The sequence below is a fragment of the Molothrus aeneus genome, chromosome 3 (genome assembly GCF_037042795.1).
Source record: "Molothrus aeneus isolate 106 chromosome 3, BPBGC_Maene_1.0, whole genome shotgun sequence".
NCBI lineage: Eukaryota > Metazoa > Chordata > Aves > Passeriformes > Icteridae > Molothrus > Molothrus aeneus.
The window spans coordinates 88,231,901-88,249,888 of NC_089648.1; the positions used below are offsets into that span (position 1 = coordinate 88,231,901).

Here is a 17,988-nt window from a genome sequence, read left to right on the forward strand (position 1 = left end):
ATGCAAGAGAAGTAGGAGTATGTTACTTCTGATATTCTTCAGATATCTGGGTAGAGGCAGACACAAATGCTGATTTGTGTTTTACTAAAAAAAGAAATACCAAAACAATGCAAAACCCCCAACCAACAATCACTAGTGATTATTTACCTGTTTATTGTCAGAAAATGTACCAGGCATCTTTGATGTATTAATAATGCTTTAATGCCACTTCCAATGTCTACAATCTTGAACTTAAACCTTGTCACTGTATTGGCCAGACCAATCATAAAAAGCAAAATGACCAGAAAGAGCAGAAGAGAATCCCTATTTTGTATTTCAACCATATGGTAAAGAAATCAGAGGCAAGAGCTAAGAAACACCATTTCTATTTGTCTGGGGCATCCACACTTGTTCCTGCCAGTGCTCTCATGTGCTGCCTTTGATCCAGCTGTTGGCAACACACTCCCAAGAATCAAGCACACGTTTCTCAATCAGATTGAGGTTGCACAGCTTGTAGTTACAGCAATTTTTGAAATTTAATGTACTGACAATTTAACATAACCACAAAAGTAGTGACTTATATCAGACACAACAATAAGCAAACAAACGTTTTAAGTCGCATAATGCAACTAGTGTCACTTACAAGAGAACAGCAGAACTAATTTGTAGGGATTTTACAGAACAGCATACACAAGATACTCAGTTTTAAACACTGATTCTTCTGATTGAGGATTTATGATATGTTGACTTTTTTTTCTACAAATCTGTTACATTTACTTGAGATCATGATGGTGATAAAACCAGTTATGTACATTTCCTCTTTTAGCCAGTTACATTTAAGCCATTAGTAACAATGCATCTTAATCCTCACAATGAGAGTGGTGTTTCTTCTGGTCCACAGTAATTTTTAATTTTTCTTATCAACTTAAGTGAGTTTGGAAGAACTGACAAACTACTTATCAGTATTACCCTTCCACTAGAAACTTGAGAATAAGCCCAGTTCAGTACTAGGACTCACCTGGCTTTGAGATGACTCCTATAGAACACTTTGCCATAGAACATTAGCAGGTTTCTCTTATTCCATTATAGGCACCTTTCATCTTAAATCTAAGCATTGCTGTAATAATTTTGATTATCTGCTTGGATGCCATATTTAACAGAGAATTATTTTCTTCTCTCAATACTATTTGTGCATTAGAAAGAAGATCTGCACAGCTTTTGCTTCCTTCAAAAAGATGGCAAGGTCATTTTGATGAATTCAAGCCTGCTGGACCATCCTTGCACTCTAATTTTGGTACAGTTAGTGTTCAGGTACTGGAACTTCAACTGAAGGTCTATGACTACACTTAGAAAAGCAGCAGGGGCTCAGGTAGTGTCCCTGGAATGGAGCAGCATGTGTGTTGGCTTGCTGAATGATGAACTCCCAGAGAAGGGCAGATCATTTGCCCTGTTAACACCTGCAGCTCTCAGCCTGAAGAGTGCACGAACAGCTTCAAGGGCTTGCTGAGTCTTGTGCATGAACCCCACACAACCCCCCAGAGTGCTGCGTGTTCAGCTGCTCAATGCTCTTTAGATTATTCCACCTCTATAGAAATGCTGCGAAGGAAAAGTTCATGTTGGATGTGCTTCAGCCCAATAATGAAGAAAGTAAAAAGTTATATTTTACTGAAGCATAAAAATTAAACAGGAAATCAGACTGACAGTGTGGTAATTCAGGCATTTTGACTACAAAAGTGTTGCCTTAAGAAACACTGAAAATAAGGAAGCTTCAAAATTGTCTTAAGTGGAATATTTAAAGTCTTTTTTAAATTAACCACACACACAAAATTAACCACAAGCACAAAAATTAGTGTGATCAGTCATACAACTTTGAGATTTGCTATTTCCAGTTGGAAATACATCCCTAGCATTACTGCTTTGCATCTAATGATGCCCCATGTACTGGGAGAACACCCATTCACTGAATGGATACAACACAGAAGTGACAAAGCTGTAGTGTCATAATCTTTAGTGAATCCCTATTTCACTAAGGCATTAACAATCATTGAAGTTTCCTGCTAGTGGTAGCTTTATCAGCCAAGGGCAAAGAATTGTGGCAAGATCCAGATAATACAGCCAATGAGCTATTGAAGAGATATAAAAAGAATCTACAGGAGTGCAATGAAATTTGTGTCTTGTGGCATAAGAATCTCTTGCTCTTAATCCAGGGTATCATGGATGTAACAGAGGCACCTCCTCACCCACCATGCAGTCCCAGGGATGCAAAGAGAAGAGCATTTTTATTACCAGCCCTGCACCTGTAGGTTTTGCTAACTAAAACATAAGATATTTTAATGAGTACGCTTTGAGTGGAGAATGAAGTAATGTTTATAACAAAAATTATTCATGAGGGACAACACAAGTACTAAAACATTTAGGGATGTCTCTTCCAAAAGGCAAAAGTTAGTGCCACTGAAGAATGATGTGAATACCTAAGGGGTTCCTGCAATATGCAAGTCATCTGGTTTACACCTACACACTAACCCCAGTAGAATAAAGAATCAAAATTTTGAAGCAGCGTACATGCAGGGCACTTCCCAGAAAGATGTTAATTTGAGCAGTTTTCCATCACAGTCATGTTAGAGAACAAGCACTGCAAGGTCTCAACAAAGAACGATCCACTTCAGATTTAGGGTGGGAGTAAAATGAAAACTCACTGTTACCCAATGCTGCAAGTAACTATTCCTACATTAAAGAATATGCACTACATTTCAACATACCTTAAATTTATCAAGTCTGTCAAGTCTCCACCTATGAAACAACGGCTGAGTTGTTAAAAGCAGTAGTTTATAGTGACATACTGTAAATACAAACAACCTAAAGTAATGGTACAGTGTGTTACAGTATAACATAAAATAGTACAAATTGTCATTATACATAATAAAGACTTACTTTTCAGTATGCTGTAGAAAGTCAAACAAGGCAAAAAAAGATGTTTCAAACACTTTGTGGTTTTGTTTGTTTTTCATGAAAAATGAATAAAACCCCATGAAACTTGTAGACAGACAGTGAAATGTAAAAGTTTCCATATTAAAAACAGTTGTCAAAATTCTTCTTCTGTCATGCATACACTCTCCCCTAAGCTGTGAGGTGGCCCCATGATGTTCAATCATCTTATCCCAAGTACCTTACTTCTTTAACTGCTAAGACAGATAGGACTTGACTCCATTTATACATACAGTGATTAAATGCACTTGTTAAAAAATAGAGGCCTTTATCCAAGAGAAAACACAGGAAACGAAACATTACAGTGAAGAAAACACAATTTTGTTGCAATAGCAAAAGGGATGGAGTGCCCTCCTTCTTGCCAGCAACAGGAGATCTCTAACAGCTTCTCAAAGAAACTGTGGTACTCGGTAGAAAGCCTAATACAGTAAACATAAAATACAGAGTTCAGAGATCTTTAGTGTTTGTGCATAACTTGCCACTCACTTCTCTCCCTGCAGACAGTGGGATTAAGAATACATTTCAGTTTTCATACTCATTGACTTAGAAACGAAGTCAGTCAAGCTTCCAACATGAATTCACATAGTGAAAAGTCCTTCCTTCAAAAATATACAGGATCACTCAACCAATTTTCATTCTCATACACCATTTACAAAATTATTAAAACTCTGATTTTTTTAAGCAGCAGATTTTGCATTTGTCACTGGCAGACTTGTAGAAATCTTAGAAAGTTAAAATTATATCATACCATACAAAAACATGTAAACAAAATGGATAGTTTTTAAAAGGCATGCATACTCTTGAAGAGGATTATAAAGTGTTCATTTTTGCTAAATAAAAGGTATCTTGCTTAGCATCTTTAAAAGCACCTTAGTGATTTAGGAGCCTTAGCCCAAATAACCTTGAAGTTAGATTTGGGCTCCTAAACATCTACATCAGTTCTGTAAAATTACTGAAGCACTTTGAAAATTTTTTGCCATGTCTCTCATGTTGCAGAATTAGATTTCCTTAACTTTAAATCTAAGACAACATTCAAGAATGTCTCCCTAATATAATCAGCTGCAATTTTTTGGATCCCTGTAACTTAGTTTATGGTATCTATGAAAAAATTTCAAATAAGATAAATACTTTGGAACACCACTTTGAAAATTTCTTTTTCATAAGATGACACAGGATACAACAATCAAATTTGAACAAGAATATGATTACATGTTCCTTCTGAATAGCTATTAGTGTTATTTGTTCAACCTGTTAAGACCGAGAAAAACAAACTTACAAAACATCTGTAGCATAGCATTAGGTAAAAAGGAGCATTTTTGGCACCACACATTTTTAAATCTAAGCTTTTAGGCCCAAAGTATAGCAAGTTAAACATACACAGTGGTAGCTTGGAAAGCCTCATTTGAAATGCAACATTTTTAAAGGACAATTAGAAGATGCTATTTGATGATCATTAGCTGATCTCCAAGTAACGTACACATTGGAACCAAGCCTAGATATTCATCCCAAATGTTTACATATATACCTTAGCACACATATATATAATGCAAAGATCTTGCACCCACAGAACTGCCAGAATCCTGGCAGAATATTAATATGGTCAGGCATAAAATGAAGTAGTGTTTTTTTGCTCTTCATTTATCTTGTTAAGTGTCCTGACTAACCAATTCTAATATTTTCTTTGAAATTTAGTTTCAAGGTTGCTACATTACCTTGGGCCATAGAGTTACAGTCCGTACCTATACGTGTAAGTATTATCCTTAAATTAAATGTGCTTTGCAATTCAGCAATACCTAGTTCATAGCTCTGTAAGTAATTCCTTGAGAAAGGAAAAACTCACCTAATCTGTACAAAGTGCACGAGGCAGCCACGGTTCTGTGTGTCACCACCAGGTGTCTCACGCCACACAACAAACCCACGGCGCAAGCAAGTTCATCAAAATCCACCCTCTGTCTAGGAGGCACAAATTTGCTAAAGCACCGGTAAAAATACCTCTACAGCTGGCTTTATTCTGTAGTCAATTGCACAACTTCATCCAATTCTCTGAGCTGCTTAATTTCCTCCAAAAGTGATCTAAGGTATACTGCAGTTGCTAAAAGGACTTCTGTTTTTCTTGGTCCTCTGTTTGTTGGGTTTAAGGTTGATGACATCTCCACCATTAAGAGTGCTAGAATTCTGGTTGGGGTGACTTCCACCAGCTGTATTAAAAACACCTACAGAATTCAGACAAGAGAAGTATTTGCATTTGTTTACTGCTTGCAGCATAATACATGAACACTTTAGACACAGTACCTGCTAAGGCATAGCAGAGCACCTCAAATGTATGCACTAGCTTTTAAATCTATTTTGAGTAAATTCTGCAGCTAAACTGGAAGTAGAGGCAGTTGCAATTACTAGCCAGGCAGTATTTAAAGCTGGTAAGCACCTGTGTAATTGAAGGGCAGCATATGTACTCATCTGTGTATGTGTATGTTACTAACTGCACAAAGTTGTGGTTAGCTGAGTAACATAATAGAAGACAGAGATGGCGATTTAAAATTCAGAAATTTTGTTGATATAAAGGTAAGTAAAAGGCTGGAATAAAAAGGGAGTGCTTTAAGGAAAATAAATTACCTGACTCAGAAAAGCTTTAAAGAAGAACTACAGAAGTTCTGTGTTTTAGTGTTTTCTTACAGAAGGCAACTTACAAACACCTTCTGATTACATGCCAGATTCTTTCCCCATGAGTCTTTTAAGTCCACACCGAGATGAGCAATGCTATGTAATGCTGATTACATTAAAAAAACCCAACAAGCATCCTTCTCAAATCCTTGCACAATCTTGTTTAAATGAATTTAGTAAAAGGGCACTTGCCAAGCATTAGCTAGAAACTTTAGTGCATCAGTTTGGCCATCTTGTAATTTTAAAGAGTCACAAAGTTATTTTACAGAAAGAGATGATATCCTAAGACAGGGAGGTAATAGTTAGACTCTGATTCACTTTGTATTAATTCCATAAGGAAACATATGAGACCATAAGCTTTGATGGCACAAAATACTGTTTCTAGGGATTTTTTTATTATAGTATACATACCAATCTTGTTACTGCTTGTATGTACTACTTCTGAATCTTCTGCTGTTTGTTGCTTGAGCTTTTGAAGATATTTATCAGCCAAATACTTAAAAACTGGAAGGTTAAAAAAGAAAAAAGGTATATTACAGAATGCTTAAAAATAATAATAATCATCATGCCGTTAAATCAAAATTCTGTATGGTGACAAAAGCGCATTTCACATCCCAGGTTTAGCACAAGCTGGTGAGTGATTCTGGGCAAGCCTGTGTGCCTGGGCAGAATCCAGGTCACTCCAGTGTCAGCCCAGCTCTTACAGATTGAGGTACTGAAGTCCTGCACAGAAATATCTCAATGCTCTTATATGAAAAAAAAGATGGCACACACATATTGCCAAATGTTTCAATTAATGCAACTTGGAACTTGCTACAGTCATGTATTCAATATACAATTGAATACAATTGTATACAATATACAGTACATGTATTCAATATACAATTCATGTAGGATTTCATATATATATATTTTGCAAGAAGCATTAGAAAAACAGTAGTCACGTAAAATAAGTCTATTAAGAAAACTTGGCAACAAAGTTTTTCTAATTAATTAAAGCTACTCTCATTTCTATTGGCGTATATAAAGTTGACCTAGGTATCTGAAAAAACATACAACTTAAGGAGAATTTTCAGAACCTATATGTGTTATAATTATTTACATTTGTAATGAAACTCATTTAAAGATGATACAAAAGACTTTTACATTTTCTCTTGCAGATTTTTCCCATGATGAATGATGTTAATACAGAAGAAACAGGGAGTTTACTAATAATCTTGGCTAATTAAACAAGAATATATCATTAGGCAGTCTAGTACATGATTATTCAAACACAGTCTACAAAAGACACAGACTCAAAATTTTAACACTACTCTTATGAAATTAAGTACGTTAAAAGTGGTACTTAGGAACTAATCAAATAGCACCAGTAAACAAAACACTGCAAGAGATGCAATCTTTTAATGTACTTTATCTAAACAGGATTAAAATATAAAATAATTGTTTCTATCAATTACTTATTAACTATTAACAATTACAAAATAATCTCTTCAACAGTTTTTATGTTGCAATAATTGAGCTTCTACTATGTGTATTTGTTTTGAAAGCTCGTGCTTACTGACAGTCATTAGGACTGAGGAGCCGTAACACACTGGCACTTGTGAACCTCGCAGCTGTGTTTGCGGAAGAGAAACACGTGCACAAAGAAATGGCCCTAACCCATGAACACAGGTAATTTTAGCTGTGTTCAAGGCGTGCTGCTATGGAATATAAAGAGGGCTGCCACCATCATGCAAAGATGTGTAAGTGCCAGCTGGCTCCATGCAGCCGGGGGGGTGCTCGGCCGTGGAGAAGCGGCAGGACGGGACACGCCCCCCCGGCACCGCCTACCTTCGCTCACGTTCAGGTCTGCCTTCACCCACACCCCCCGGCACCGCCTACCTTCGCTCACGTTCAGGTCTGCCTTCACCCACACCCCCGGCACCGCCTACCTTCGCTCACGTTCAGGTCTGCCTTCACCCACACCCCCCGGCACGCCTACCTTCGCTCACGTTCAGGTCTGCCTTCACCCACACCCCCCGGCACGCCTACCTTCGCTCACGTTCAGGTCTGCCTTCACCCACACCCCCCGGCACCGCCTACCTTCGCTCACGTTCAGGTCTGCCTTCACCGACGCTCGGTAGAACCGCACCTTCAGCTTCTTTGCCAGCGCTTCCGCCTCCTCACTGCACAACACAAGACGGCTTTGTAAGCCCTTATTTGGTTCATTTGTCAGCATTTATTCTTATAAACAAAATGCTTTGTTTTAAGTTAAACATGGCAAAGTGGGTTGAGAAATTCAAGACAGTCAAAAAATACCTAATCCTTAATTTCTTTATAGTATCTCCACTATAAAAAGAAGGTATTTTACATGCAGTGTCTTTATGACTCAAAGGAATTCTTCCCATTATTTATCAACTTCATTACATAAAACTTCCCAAGGGTTCAAAGAAGCATGTTGGTGAAACCAAAAGGAAGGAGGCTGTAATTAACAGCACTATCACTGCAAATTCTAAACAACAACAAAAATTAATCCTTAAGCATATCTTAATGAAGCAGTATGCTATGCCATCAGATGAGTGCACAGATGAAATCAAGAATTACTTTTTTCTGTGAAGTGAAAAAGAACTTATGTTAAAGTTTAAGAAACTTATGAATACTTCCCTAAGGAAAATCAAATCATCAGAAAGATTATGTTACTGAGGCAGAGTATTCTGAGAACCAAACCTAAGTGACATACCATGAATAAAGGAGGAGTTCAAATGCAATTTTGCTTTTCCTTTGAAAAATCCTCAGAATTCTTTGCAGAAGAAGTAGAAGCTGATTTATGCCATCAATGATAGCAAACAGACAACAAAGAAAGCCAGTGCAGGAAACAACAAAAAAAGAAGAAATACTTTAAATCTCTCAGAAAGATGATAGAAATTGAAGAAGTGGAGAATGATCAACTTGATCATGCAGTATTTTCTACATGAAATGCTGTGATAAATAAACACATTTGTTAAGCTGATTTTAGGACAAGAATGAAATTGGTCACACACACAAGGGCAGAATGAATTGACAATAAAATCTGTAAAGAAAAATACAGCAAGGAAGATTCAGCACCATGCAGTTTGAGAATATTACCACATACATATTTCTATAGAGTCACAATGTTTTGATAAAAATGAATAATAAAAACCAAATTAAAGAAAGCAAAGAATATTAGCAAGCATTCACTAGCCAAACAGACAATGTGCCTTCAGTGGTGCACAGCACAGTTTTTAACAGGAGGAAAATCTATAGTTTTAGATTTTTAGGGGGAAAAAAAGGGTGGGGATCATATTGTGCCCGAACCAAACTTTTCATGTCTTTCCTCTATTACTTTTGGCTTCAGGATGCAGCATGAAATAAACACAAAGCTCCTAGCTTTGCAGCACATCTGCCCAAGTGTGACTATCTACACTCATGCAGTAACACCCACCCCGTGTGCTTCTAGGGCATGTCTAGATGCAGGACACAGGTGGGACAACCCAGATTCTCCAATGCTTCACCAGAAACTCTCACAGACTTCTTTTTTTAAAACTTGTGAATACAGGAGGCACCTATTGATCTTTAAAAGTAGCACAATAGAACTCCTACTTCTTTATGCAAGAGTCATCAAGAAGATCAATCTTATTCTGCACAAGAACTGTGGGAATGTCTCCAACTTCAGTCACAACTTTTTGCTTCCAGGTAGGGATTGCTTTGAAGGACTCTCTGTCAGTTGTAGAAAACACAAGAACACAAGCCTGGGCTCCTAGAAATATACAAATAAATTACAAATACAAATACACACAAATTAGCCAATAAACAATAGAAAAAATTGTAATGTATTTAAAATATGAGGGATTTTTAAAGTTTTTCCCACAAACATGCACTTTTACTACCAGTTTGTGTCAAACCACTGGTCATAGATTCCCTAAATGAAAATTCATTGCCATATTATTTTGATCATTACAGCCATCTTTTTGATGACTATGGGTCTGTTACCTTTAAAGCTAATTGCAGCATATTGAATGTATGCAGGGGAAAGGAACAGAAGGAGGTCTGGAAAGGCTGGAAAAAGGGAAGGGGAAGTTCATTTATTATTGTTTTAAAAACAGATTAATGGAGGCCAGGAGGCAGATTTTTTCCTGTATGCAGCATCTGTAAAGCACATTTCACATTATTCTTTGTGGTACGGTAATCTGGATTCTGAAAAGCAGAAAACTTTAAAAAGTTTTCAGATGAAGTTGTGATTATTTCAAATAAATTGTTAGAAGCTTTTTGGGCAAAAGAAGTGTGCTTCTAATTAATACTACCAGATAGTCTAATAATTCTATCAGAGCACTACGATAAATTATACAAAAACCTTTGTTAGGATTTTGTAAATAAACAACAGTTAAACTTCATGGATACTGAGAAGGTACCTCCACAGCTGAACTATTAGTGTTTGGTCTTTTAACTGTCCAGTAGCCCTTTGTTATTCCTCAGAAACTGCTTTTCTTTGCACACTTCATTATTCATATGCCTTCAATGTGCTAGTTATTTAGTAACAGAGTATGAAAGGAATAGATAGCCAGTGTTTTTGAGACTCTAGCATAATCTTGCGGTGAACATCTCCCATTAATGTCATATAGCATGAAAAATTTTTCATCAGTATGAATTTTATCTCTGAATTTCACAAAGTATCCCTGATTCCTGTACTCTGTTTATCTTTCTATTTCTCCGGCACAAAGCACACAAGTTATCTTACTAGGTTTGCTTTTATTTAGCTTTTTAAAAGCCAACTTCAGAGTCTATTTCCAGAAAGATTTTCTATGCTCTTTAACATTCTTCCACATGCATATTAAGACTCTTCTGGTATGGTTTTATACAAAACAATAAGAACTGTCCTAAGAACTTCAACTGAAGCACTACCAGTAAAAAAGCAGCAATGCAGCCTTCCATAATGTCCCCTATTATTTGTGTTGTAAGACTGTTTGTTTTCCCTGCTGTCCACACTGTACTCTAACGTATGCAATTATTCTGATGCAATTCCTGTGACAAAGGTATAAAATACATTATTCTTTTCAAAGCAGGTTAGTTTGCATTTGCCTATTATCTCACATAGTAGCATAATGGAGATGAGAGCATTTATTAAAATACTCCCGCCATCTGTAAACATCACTTTGCTCAGTTTCAAGACCAAGAAATCCTTTGTCAAGTTTCCAAGCTAAGACAGCTTCACTTCATCTTTCTCCTTCCACCCATTCCTTCTGAATGCTACCACAAGTAACAGTAAATTTAGAGGGAAAAGCCCTGGCATGTGGTAGGTAAAGAGAAGGTAGCATACTACATCAGACTTTATTCAGTTTACATATAGTACAGGTAGAATGCAGTGGCCAAGGACAGTAAATATACCTCAGCTTGCCCATATTCATTTCAAAAGGAACTTACATGACAGGCTTTAATAAAGAATCAAACAAATATTTTTGAGGACCTTCAAGATTATTACAACAAACAACAGTAAAACAAAGTGTCATCAACAAAGATAAATTCTATACACTCGTGTTATTGTGTATTTCAAAACATGTGCAAAAGTTTTCAATCACTGGATCATAAATATCAGACTTAACTAATCCAAATAAGCATCTGTAAGATGCTTATTTAAGAAGAGAAGATAAAAGTAGTTTTTCTTCTCAGGTTCAATGCAAAACAGTATCAACTGTGATCTTTCTGAAGCATGCTTCAGTATGGTGCAGAAGTTAGTATGGCAACAGAGTGCAACAGAAGACACCGCAGGGCAGAGATTTTAATATGCAAATTCTTTTCATCTTCAAAAAATCTGCTAAATACTCAGTAGTTTTACTGAAAACATAAACAATTTAAGAAATTATAACATCCATCTAAGAGTTCTAAGGAGGAAAAAAAAAGACAAATCCTAGAATTTAACCACATAAACACCTTTTTTATGCAGGCACTGACAGTACTGAAGAGTCAGTAACATTACTATCTCAGTCATCCAGTGCTAATGGAGTCATACACCACCTCTGCCTACAACAGATTATGTACAACAACAGGCACCAGCAGCAAAGGCACAGGATAGTGTCAAACAGGAACATAACAGCTCAGGATGTTCTCAATGAATATTTTAAATTAAAGTTCCTTTGCAAGAAGCTGTTCCAAAAAGCTACTTTAAAGTACTGAAGAAAATGACATTGTGTGCAATTACTGCATTGATAATTCCTCTATATTTTAAAATGCTTCAACTGCCTGCAGAATCACTGACATAATATTTATACCTAGAGCAATTCAGAAAAGAATTTAGAGACTAGTGCTACTTAATTCAAGTAAAGCATGAGCTTGTCAGCTGAATTGGTTTCAGCAGACTATCCTATCTGCATAGACTACACATTTTTTTCCTTTCATAAAGGTACAAAGCCTTTGTAATAGAAAGTGTAAGGAAATTCCTTGCCATGAGAGGACTCTCACAGGCTTTATACCTGACCCTACTCATTTCACTCAGTACTTTGCCTCAGCTATCCAAGCTACAACAGAAAGCACATATTCCCTATAAAACTGATGGTGACTTGTTCAATCTCACACTGAGATCAAAATCCAGTATCATCATCCAGAAATTCTTGTTTACTGCTGATGTTTTAACTTCTGTGGATCCTGCCTTTGACAGACTCAGCAGGATTTAATGTCTCCTTAACAGTATCTAAAATAACTGTACTAGGGCCTTCCATTATCATATTTGCTACAGACAAATTAACAAATGCAAACGAAAGCAATCCTATGAAGGCTTGATTATGAAGAATGAACTATTTTGCAACAAAATGAGGATCCTGACAATTTGACTAATCAGCAACTGAGTAACACACTAATGAGCAAGATGTCTGTCTTCCATCAAAAACCTAGCAAGGATATTCAAGATACACCAGTGGTAGTAGAAGGAAGAAGATACATGCACGATACATGTACATGATCAAATACTGCTTTGAGAAATATTTGACTTCAATCACACAGGAACTGCTGAGAAGATGCTTGGGACAATACAAAAAAGAATTTATTAAATATATACAGTGCTTCCTTCAGCTCTGAATTTAGGCTGCTGTACTCCTTGCACTGTGTGACTGTGGGCTTGCAACTGCACTGGCTGCACACACTTGCCTGCACGTAGGAACACACACAACAAATCCACTGTCAGCTCCAATGCTCTTTCTCTGCAAGGCTGAATGAATTTGGTCCCTGGACAAGAAACACTCAGGTTCTGAAGCATTCCTGTGTGAGCACTGAAGAACTGACAATACACAGTGTCCCAGGGGAGTACATAAGCCCCAGTGCAATGATAGTGGGACAGTGACCTATGGGAGAAGCAAACCTTAAATTAACAGCCAGCATCTATCTGAACTTAGAGGTGCCCTCCCCTTCTTAACAATAAAAGCCTGGCATTTCCAAAGTAAGCTTGACTTTTTCTTCTATAATAGTGTGATTGCTGAGGCTAGACCAAAATTGCACTCCAGGCTCTTCTGATTTCCCTCATCTTTCATGAGTCAAAGTCTAGTGTAGAGCAGTCTCTGTATCTGACACCTTGAACTATTTATTGCATACCCATCATGCTGGTACAATGTGAACAGGCTGACTGTGCTGAAAGAACTTCTGTACGAAGAACTCCAAGCAGAGATCTAACAGCACTACGCTGGGCTTGAGTCATAACCATGATTTCAAGATGTTCATGCAAATCTTTTATTTTGTTTTTAAACCAGCAGGTTGCTTGTGGTTAGTGAGGCCAGTAGGTGTAGTCCTGAGTTCTTCTCAATGCTCCATATTCTAACCTATCAGTCCCAGTAATTAGGAGAAAAAGTCTTTGGCTTGAAACAACTGGGGAGAGCAAAGCACACAAGAGGAGCAAAGGCCAGGACAGTGAAAAGGACAGTGAAAAGTAGTTGATTCCAAGAGAATCAACTACTACCATCCAAAATTTGTATGCTCAACTTGTCAGCTGTAAATTATTTCTATCCACATGACAAAAGAAGACCTTTTTCTGAGGAAATAGTAATCATCGATCACAGGCAACAACAGGAAACATCACCAAAAAACCCCACCAAATAGCAAATTGATTATGAAACATAAAATGATCATAAGACTGTAACACCCTGAAACAGCCTGGCATAATCATTACTTTATCTCCAAATGAGATCATTTTATACCATAGCAGTATATTTTCTCCTCATCTCAGGTAATTAATTTGCAAGAACTGAACAGTGGAATCTTTGCCAAATCATTTGTATCTCTCCCATTAAAAAAAAAAGAGAAATATTTACAGAACCATTGTTAAATTATAAGCAAAGAAAGCTTAAGTACACAATTTGTAACTGGTTAAATAGATAAGCTGCCTTTACACAAATAATACAGTTTATTTGATGAAGTAAATACACTTTTGTTACTGCTCTTTAATGTATTTGAGGCACACTATACTAGCAAAAGAACTCTTGTGCCCTGTAAACTGTCTTTCTAGGATGACTGGTGGATTTCCCCCCCTTGGATTAATTACTATGTGCCTCATCCAGTTTTTGGAATATTTACAAATGTGTGTCTCACAGAAGTAATGAAACACTTTTAGAGGGAAAATACACATTTGCATCTGATTGTTTGAATGTCTACACTCTGTCCAGTTTCTGTGCAGACATTTGTCTCATTTCATTCAATGTTTTCTAAAGGGCACTACTGCATAAAGTGGACATAATTAAGACAAGGAACTTGCACAAAGAGAAAAAATACTTAATAACTGAAAAAGCTGAACTAAGCATGCTTTGCACACACATGAAAAAACTAAAATTCTTAATACAAAGATATGAAAATATTTTAGAGATATGCAGACCAAGAAAACCCCAACTACCAAACAACAAACATGGTATTTTCACCTCTATAGTAGGCCTTAGTTATTGCATCAAATTCCTCTTGACCTGCAGTGTCCCATAACATTAGCCTGACATCTTCACCATTAACTCTGAAATAAACAAGACAGTTTTGTGATCAATACAGTAACAGGAACAGATCAAAGCAAATGTCATGGAAATACTACTGTTTCTACACTATAGGAGTAATCCAAATAAAATTTAACTGGATTTAAACATAATCTAACTTATTATTAATATTCATTCACCTTCATAATATACTATGGCAATAGTCCCTCAACTACATTATATGTTCTTTACAGACAATCTGTATATTTTCCTCTTCCTTTCCTCTTCTTCCTCTACATTTCCCTCTACACTGAAAAATAGACATCAAAACAAAACTTAGATGCCTGAAGAATGGTGCTTTTGCCTTTTTCATCAGCTTGCAGAACTTATAGAATTTTCTTACTTCTCATGATCATACAATTTTCCACTTTACCAAACATAATAGGGCATTACCTGCTTACACTGCATAAAGACACTTACTCATTTTTTCACAGTCATTTTTTTCTACATTGACTAATAAATTTGTGTAATTTTTTTATCATAAGCAGTTTTACTTCTTCACAAGAAATCATAAAAAAAATTTAAAATAATCAGCTGGTGGTAGAATACAAAGCAAACTTGTCAAAGAGCCTGGTATGCCAGATATTCCAAGATTTTATTTATAATTTTAAATTTTGTATGGAGAATAAAGGATATAACTTTAGCCCACAGTGCAAGAGAGAAAACAACTCCTTTTAGTGTGCTTCAGAAACAGCAGGCTTTGTTTTCCAAGCCTTCATAAATTTTAGGATTACAACAGAAAAAAGAAATAGAGAGAGAGGTAAAAATCAGTAGTATGTCATCTGTTTAATACATACTGGATCTGTCTTTCCAGGAAATCTACACCAATAGTTTTCTTGTAGTCTTTTGTAAAAATCCCCTTGCAATATCGCTGAATCATACTGGACTTCCCAACAGCTCCATTTCCTACTACTACCACCTTGATGGCCACCTCCATATCTTCTTCCAACATCTTTGCGTCTCAGGTGACTCTGGTTTATTCAGGAAACTACTGATTCTGTCAACAAAGTAAATAGCTATTATGTTCATAAAAATGCTGTGAATAGAAAGCAAGAGGCAAGATGATCACACAGATTAGGGTGCATATAGATAGTACAATTTCTGTCTGTCTTTGACACAGATTGCTTAAGTGACCTCAGGCAAGTTATTTAACTAGCTTTGCTTTGACACGTACTAATTGAAAATTAATAAAAATTAGAAGTAGAGAATAATTTGTTTGGCTTAATGCAAAGATATTTCACTGATGTTTTGGTGGCTTTTTTTCTTAATGAGGAAGAAATGGAGGCACTGAACTACAAAATCATAGAATCGTTAATGTTGGAAAAGACCTCAAAGATCAGCAAGTCCAATCATTAACCCAACACTGCCAAGTGCTAAACCATGTCCCTAAGTGCCACAAGTACCTCCAGGGATGGTGATGTTGCCTCACTGCCCCAGGCAGCCTTTTGCAATGCTTGATAATCCTTTCAGTGAAGAACTTTTTCTAATATCCATCCTAAAACTCCCCTGGCACAACTTGAGGCCATTTCCTCTTGTCCTATCGCTTGTTACTTGCAGATGAGACCAAACCCAAACCCCACCTTGCTACAATCTCCTTTCAGGCAGCTGCAGAAAGCAGTAACATTTCCCCTGAACTTCCTTTTCTCCAGGCTAAATGACCCCAGCTCCCTCAGCCATTTTTCATTAGACTTGTGTTCTAGACCCTTCCCCTCACTGCCTTTTCCTGGACTCACTCCAGCCCCTCAATTTCTTTCTTGCAGTGAGGGGCCCAGAACTGCACACAGGATTTTGAGGTGTGGCTTCATCAGTGCTGAGTACAGGGGGACAATCCCTGCCCTGCTCCTGCTGGCCACACTATTGCTGATACAGGCCAGGATGCCACTGGCCTTATTGGCCACCTGGGCACACAATGACTTATGCTCAGCTGCTGCTGGCCAGCACCCCCAGGTCCTTTCCCACTGAGCCCCATTCCAGCCACTCTATCCCCAGTAGCTTTGCATGGGGTTGCTGTGACCCAAGTGTAGGAGCTGGCACTTGGCCTCGTTTCATCTCACAACTGGCCTTGGACCATCAATCCAACATGTCCAGATGCCTCTGCAGAGCCTTCCTGCCCTTCAGCAGACCAACACTCCCACCCAACCTGGTGTCACCTGCAAGCTGACTGAAGGTGAACACAATCGCTTCATCAAGATCATTGGTAAAGTTATTAAACAGGACTGGCACAAACACCAAGCCCTAGGGAACACCACAAGCAACCAGCCGCCAGATAGATTTAAATCTACTCACCACCACTCTCTGGACCTCCATCCCTCCAATGCATGCCTCTCCCAAACTTATCTCTAGGAAGCCTGGTTTTATCCCTTTTCCCTTTCACATCTAGTCTAAAATTACTTCAGTGAGTCCTATTAACTCTTGTAAAGTTTCCTCCTTCGAAACAGATGTACCCCATCTATTGGCAGCAGTATGGTTGTTGTGTAGACTGACCCACCACCAAAAAATCAAATTTCTGCCTGTAACACCAGGCTCTTTCTTCCTATTTCATTCCCTCTGAGTGGAAGGCCAGAAGAGAACACTGCTTCTGTTCCCGCTCCCTTAACCAGTTGTTCCAAGGCTCTGAGGTCTCTCTCGACCGCCCTCGGACTTGCTACAACTTTACCACTGCCCACCTGATAAAAGCTAAGTTTCCCCCACGTTTTGCCGTGCCGGGATATGATCACAGTAACATTTTACAGCTGCAAATTGCCTCCCAAGAATCAGATCACGCTGCTTTCGAATGAGGGGAAAATACTCCCGTTTTAAAGGCTCTGCCCATCACCACACTCACACCCGTGCTGGCAGGGCGCGGCTACCCGATCCCTTGGCTCGGCTCGCTCAGACAGATGATGTTTCCTGCCTGCATTAGCAGGAACACGCCCGGCTACCCGGAGCTCGGCAAGCCCCGTTAGCCCCGGGAAGCCGGATGGCCATTTTGGGCGAGAACGGAGGCAGCCACCCACGGGTATCCGCTCAGGGATCCATCCCACCGGTACCTCCCGGCCCTGCCCAAGGGGCCACGCCGAGGGTGCAGGCTCGGCCATCCCGGCCCCGGCCCCGCTCCCGCCCATGGCCCGAGGCGCCCCGGCTCCGCTCCCCGCCCGCCCGTGGCCCCTCTCACCAACCCCTCACAGAGCGGGCGGTGCTCCCTCCGAGGGCACGACGGTGCAGGGGCGCAGGGAAAAGGAGACGGAGGGAAGGGAGAGGAAACCGCTCACGGGGGCCGACCCAACCCGGACGCACATCCCGGCTCCCCCGGCCGGAAGCGCCGTCAGGAGCGGGGGCGCCGCTCGGGGAGGCGCCTGCCCACTGCCCCCGCCCCGTGCGGACCCCGCCGTGA

The 17,988-nt window shown here is 38.7% G+C and overlaps 1 protein-coding gene across 2 annotated transcripts; it reads right to left on the bottom strand.

Annotated features, from left to right (window-relative positions):
• Positions 1-178: 178 nt before the first annotated feature.
• On the bottom strand, positions 179-17,890 carry RAB23 (RAB23, member RAS oncogene family). 2 transcript variants are annotated; one of them, XM_066547327.1, is made up of 7 exons: positions 17,774-17,890; positions 15,413-15,612; positions 14,514-14,599; positions 9,226-9,382; positions 7,708-7,790; positions 6,037-6,129; positions 179-5,177 (listed from the first exon to the last, which is right to left on the bottom strand). In XM_066547327.1, exons 2-7 carry the CDS (start codon positions 15,565-15,567, stop codon positions 5,038-5,040), a joined length of 714 nt encoding a protein of 237 aa, XP_066403424.1. In that variant the 5' UTR covers positions 15,568-15,612; positions 17,774-17,890; the 3' UTR covers positions 179-5,037. The 2 variants fall into 2 exon arrangements, with proteins under 2 accessions (XP_066403424.1, XP_066403425.1); XM_066547328.1 differs by having other exon boundaries at positions 17,770-17,890.
• Between the last annotated feature and the right edge of the window lie 98 nt (positions 17,891-17,988).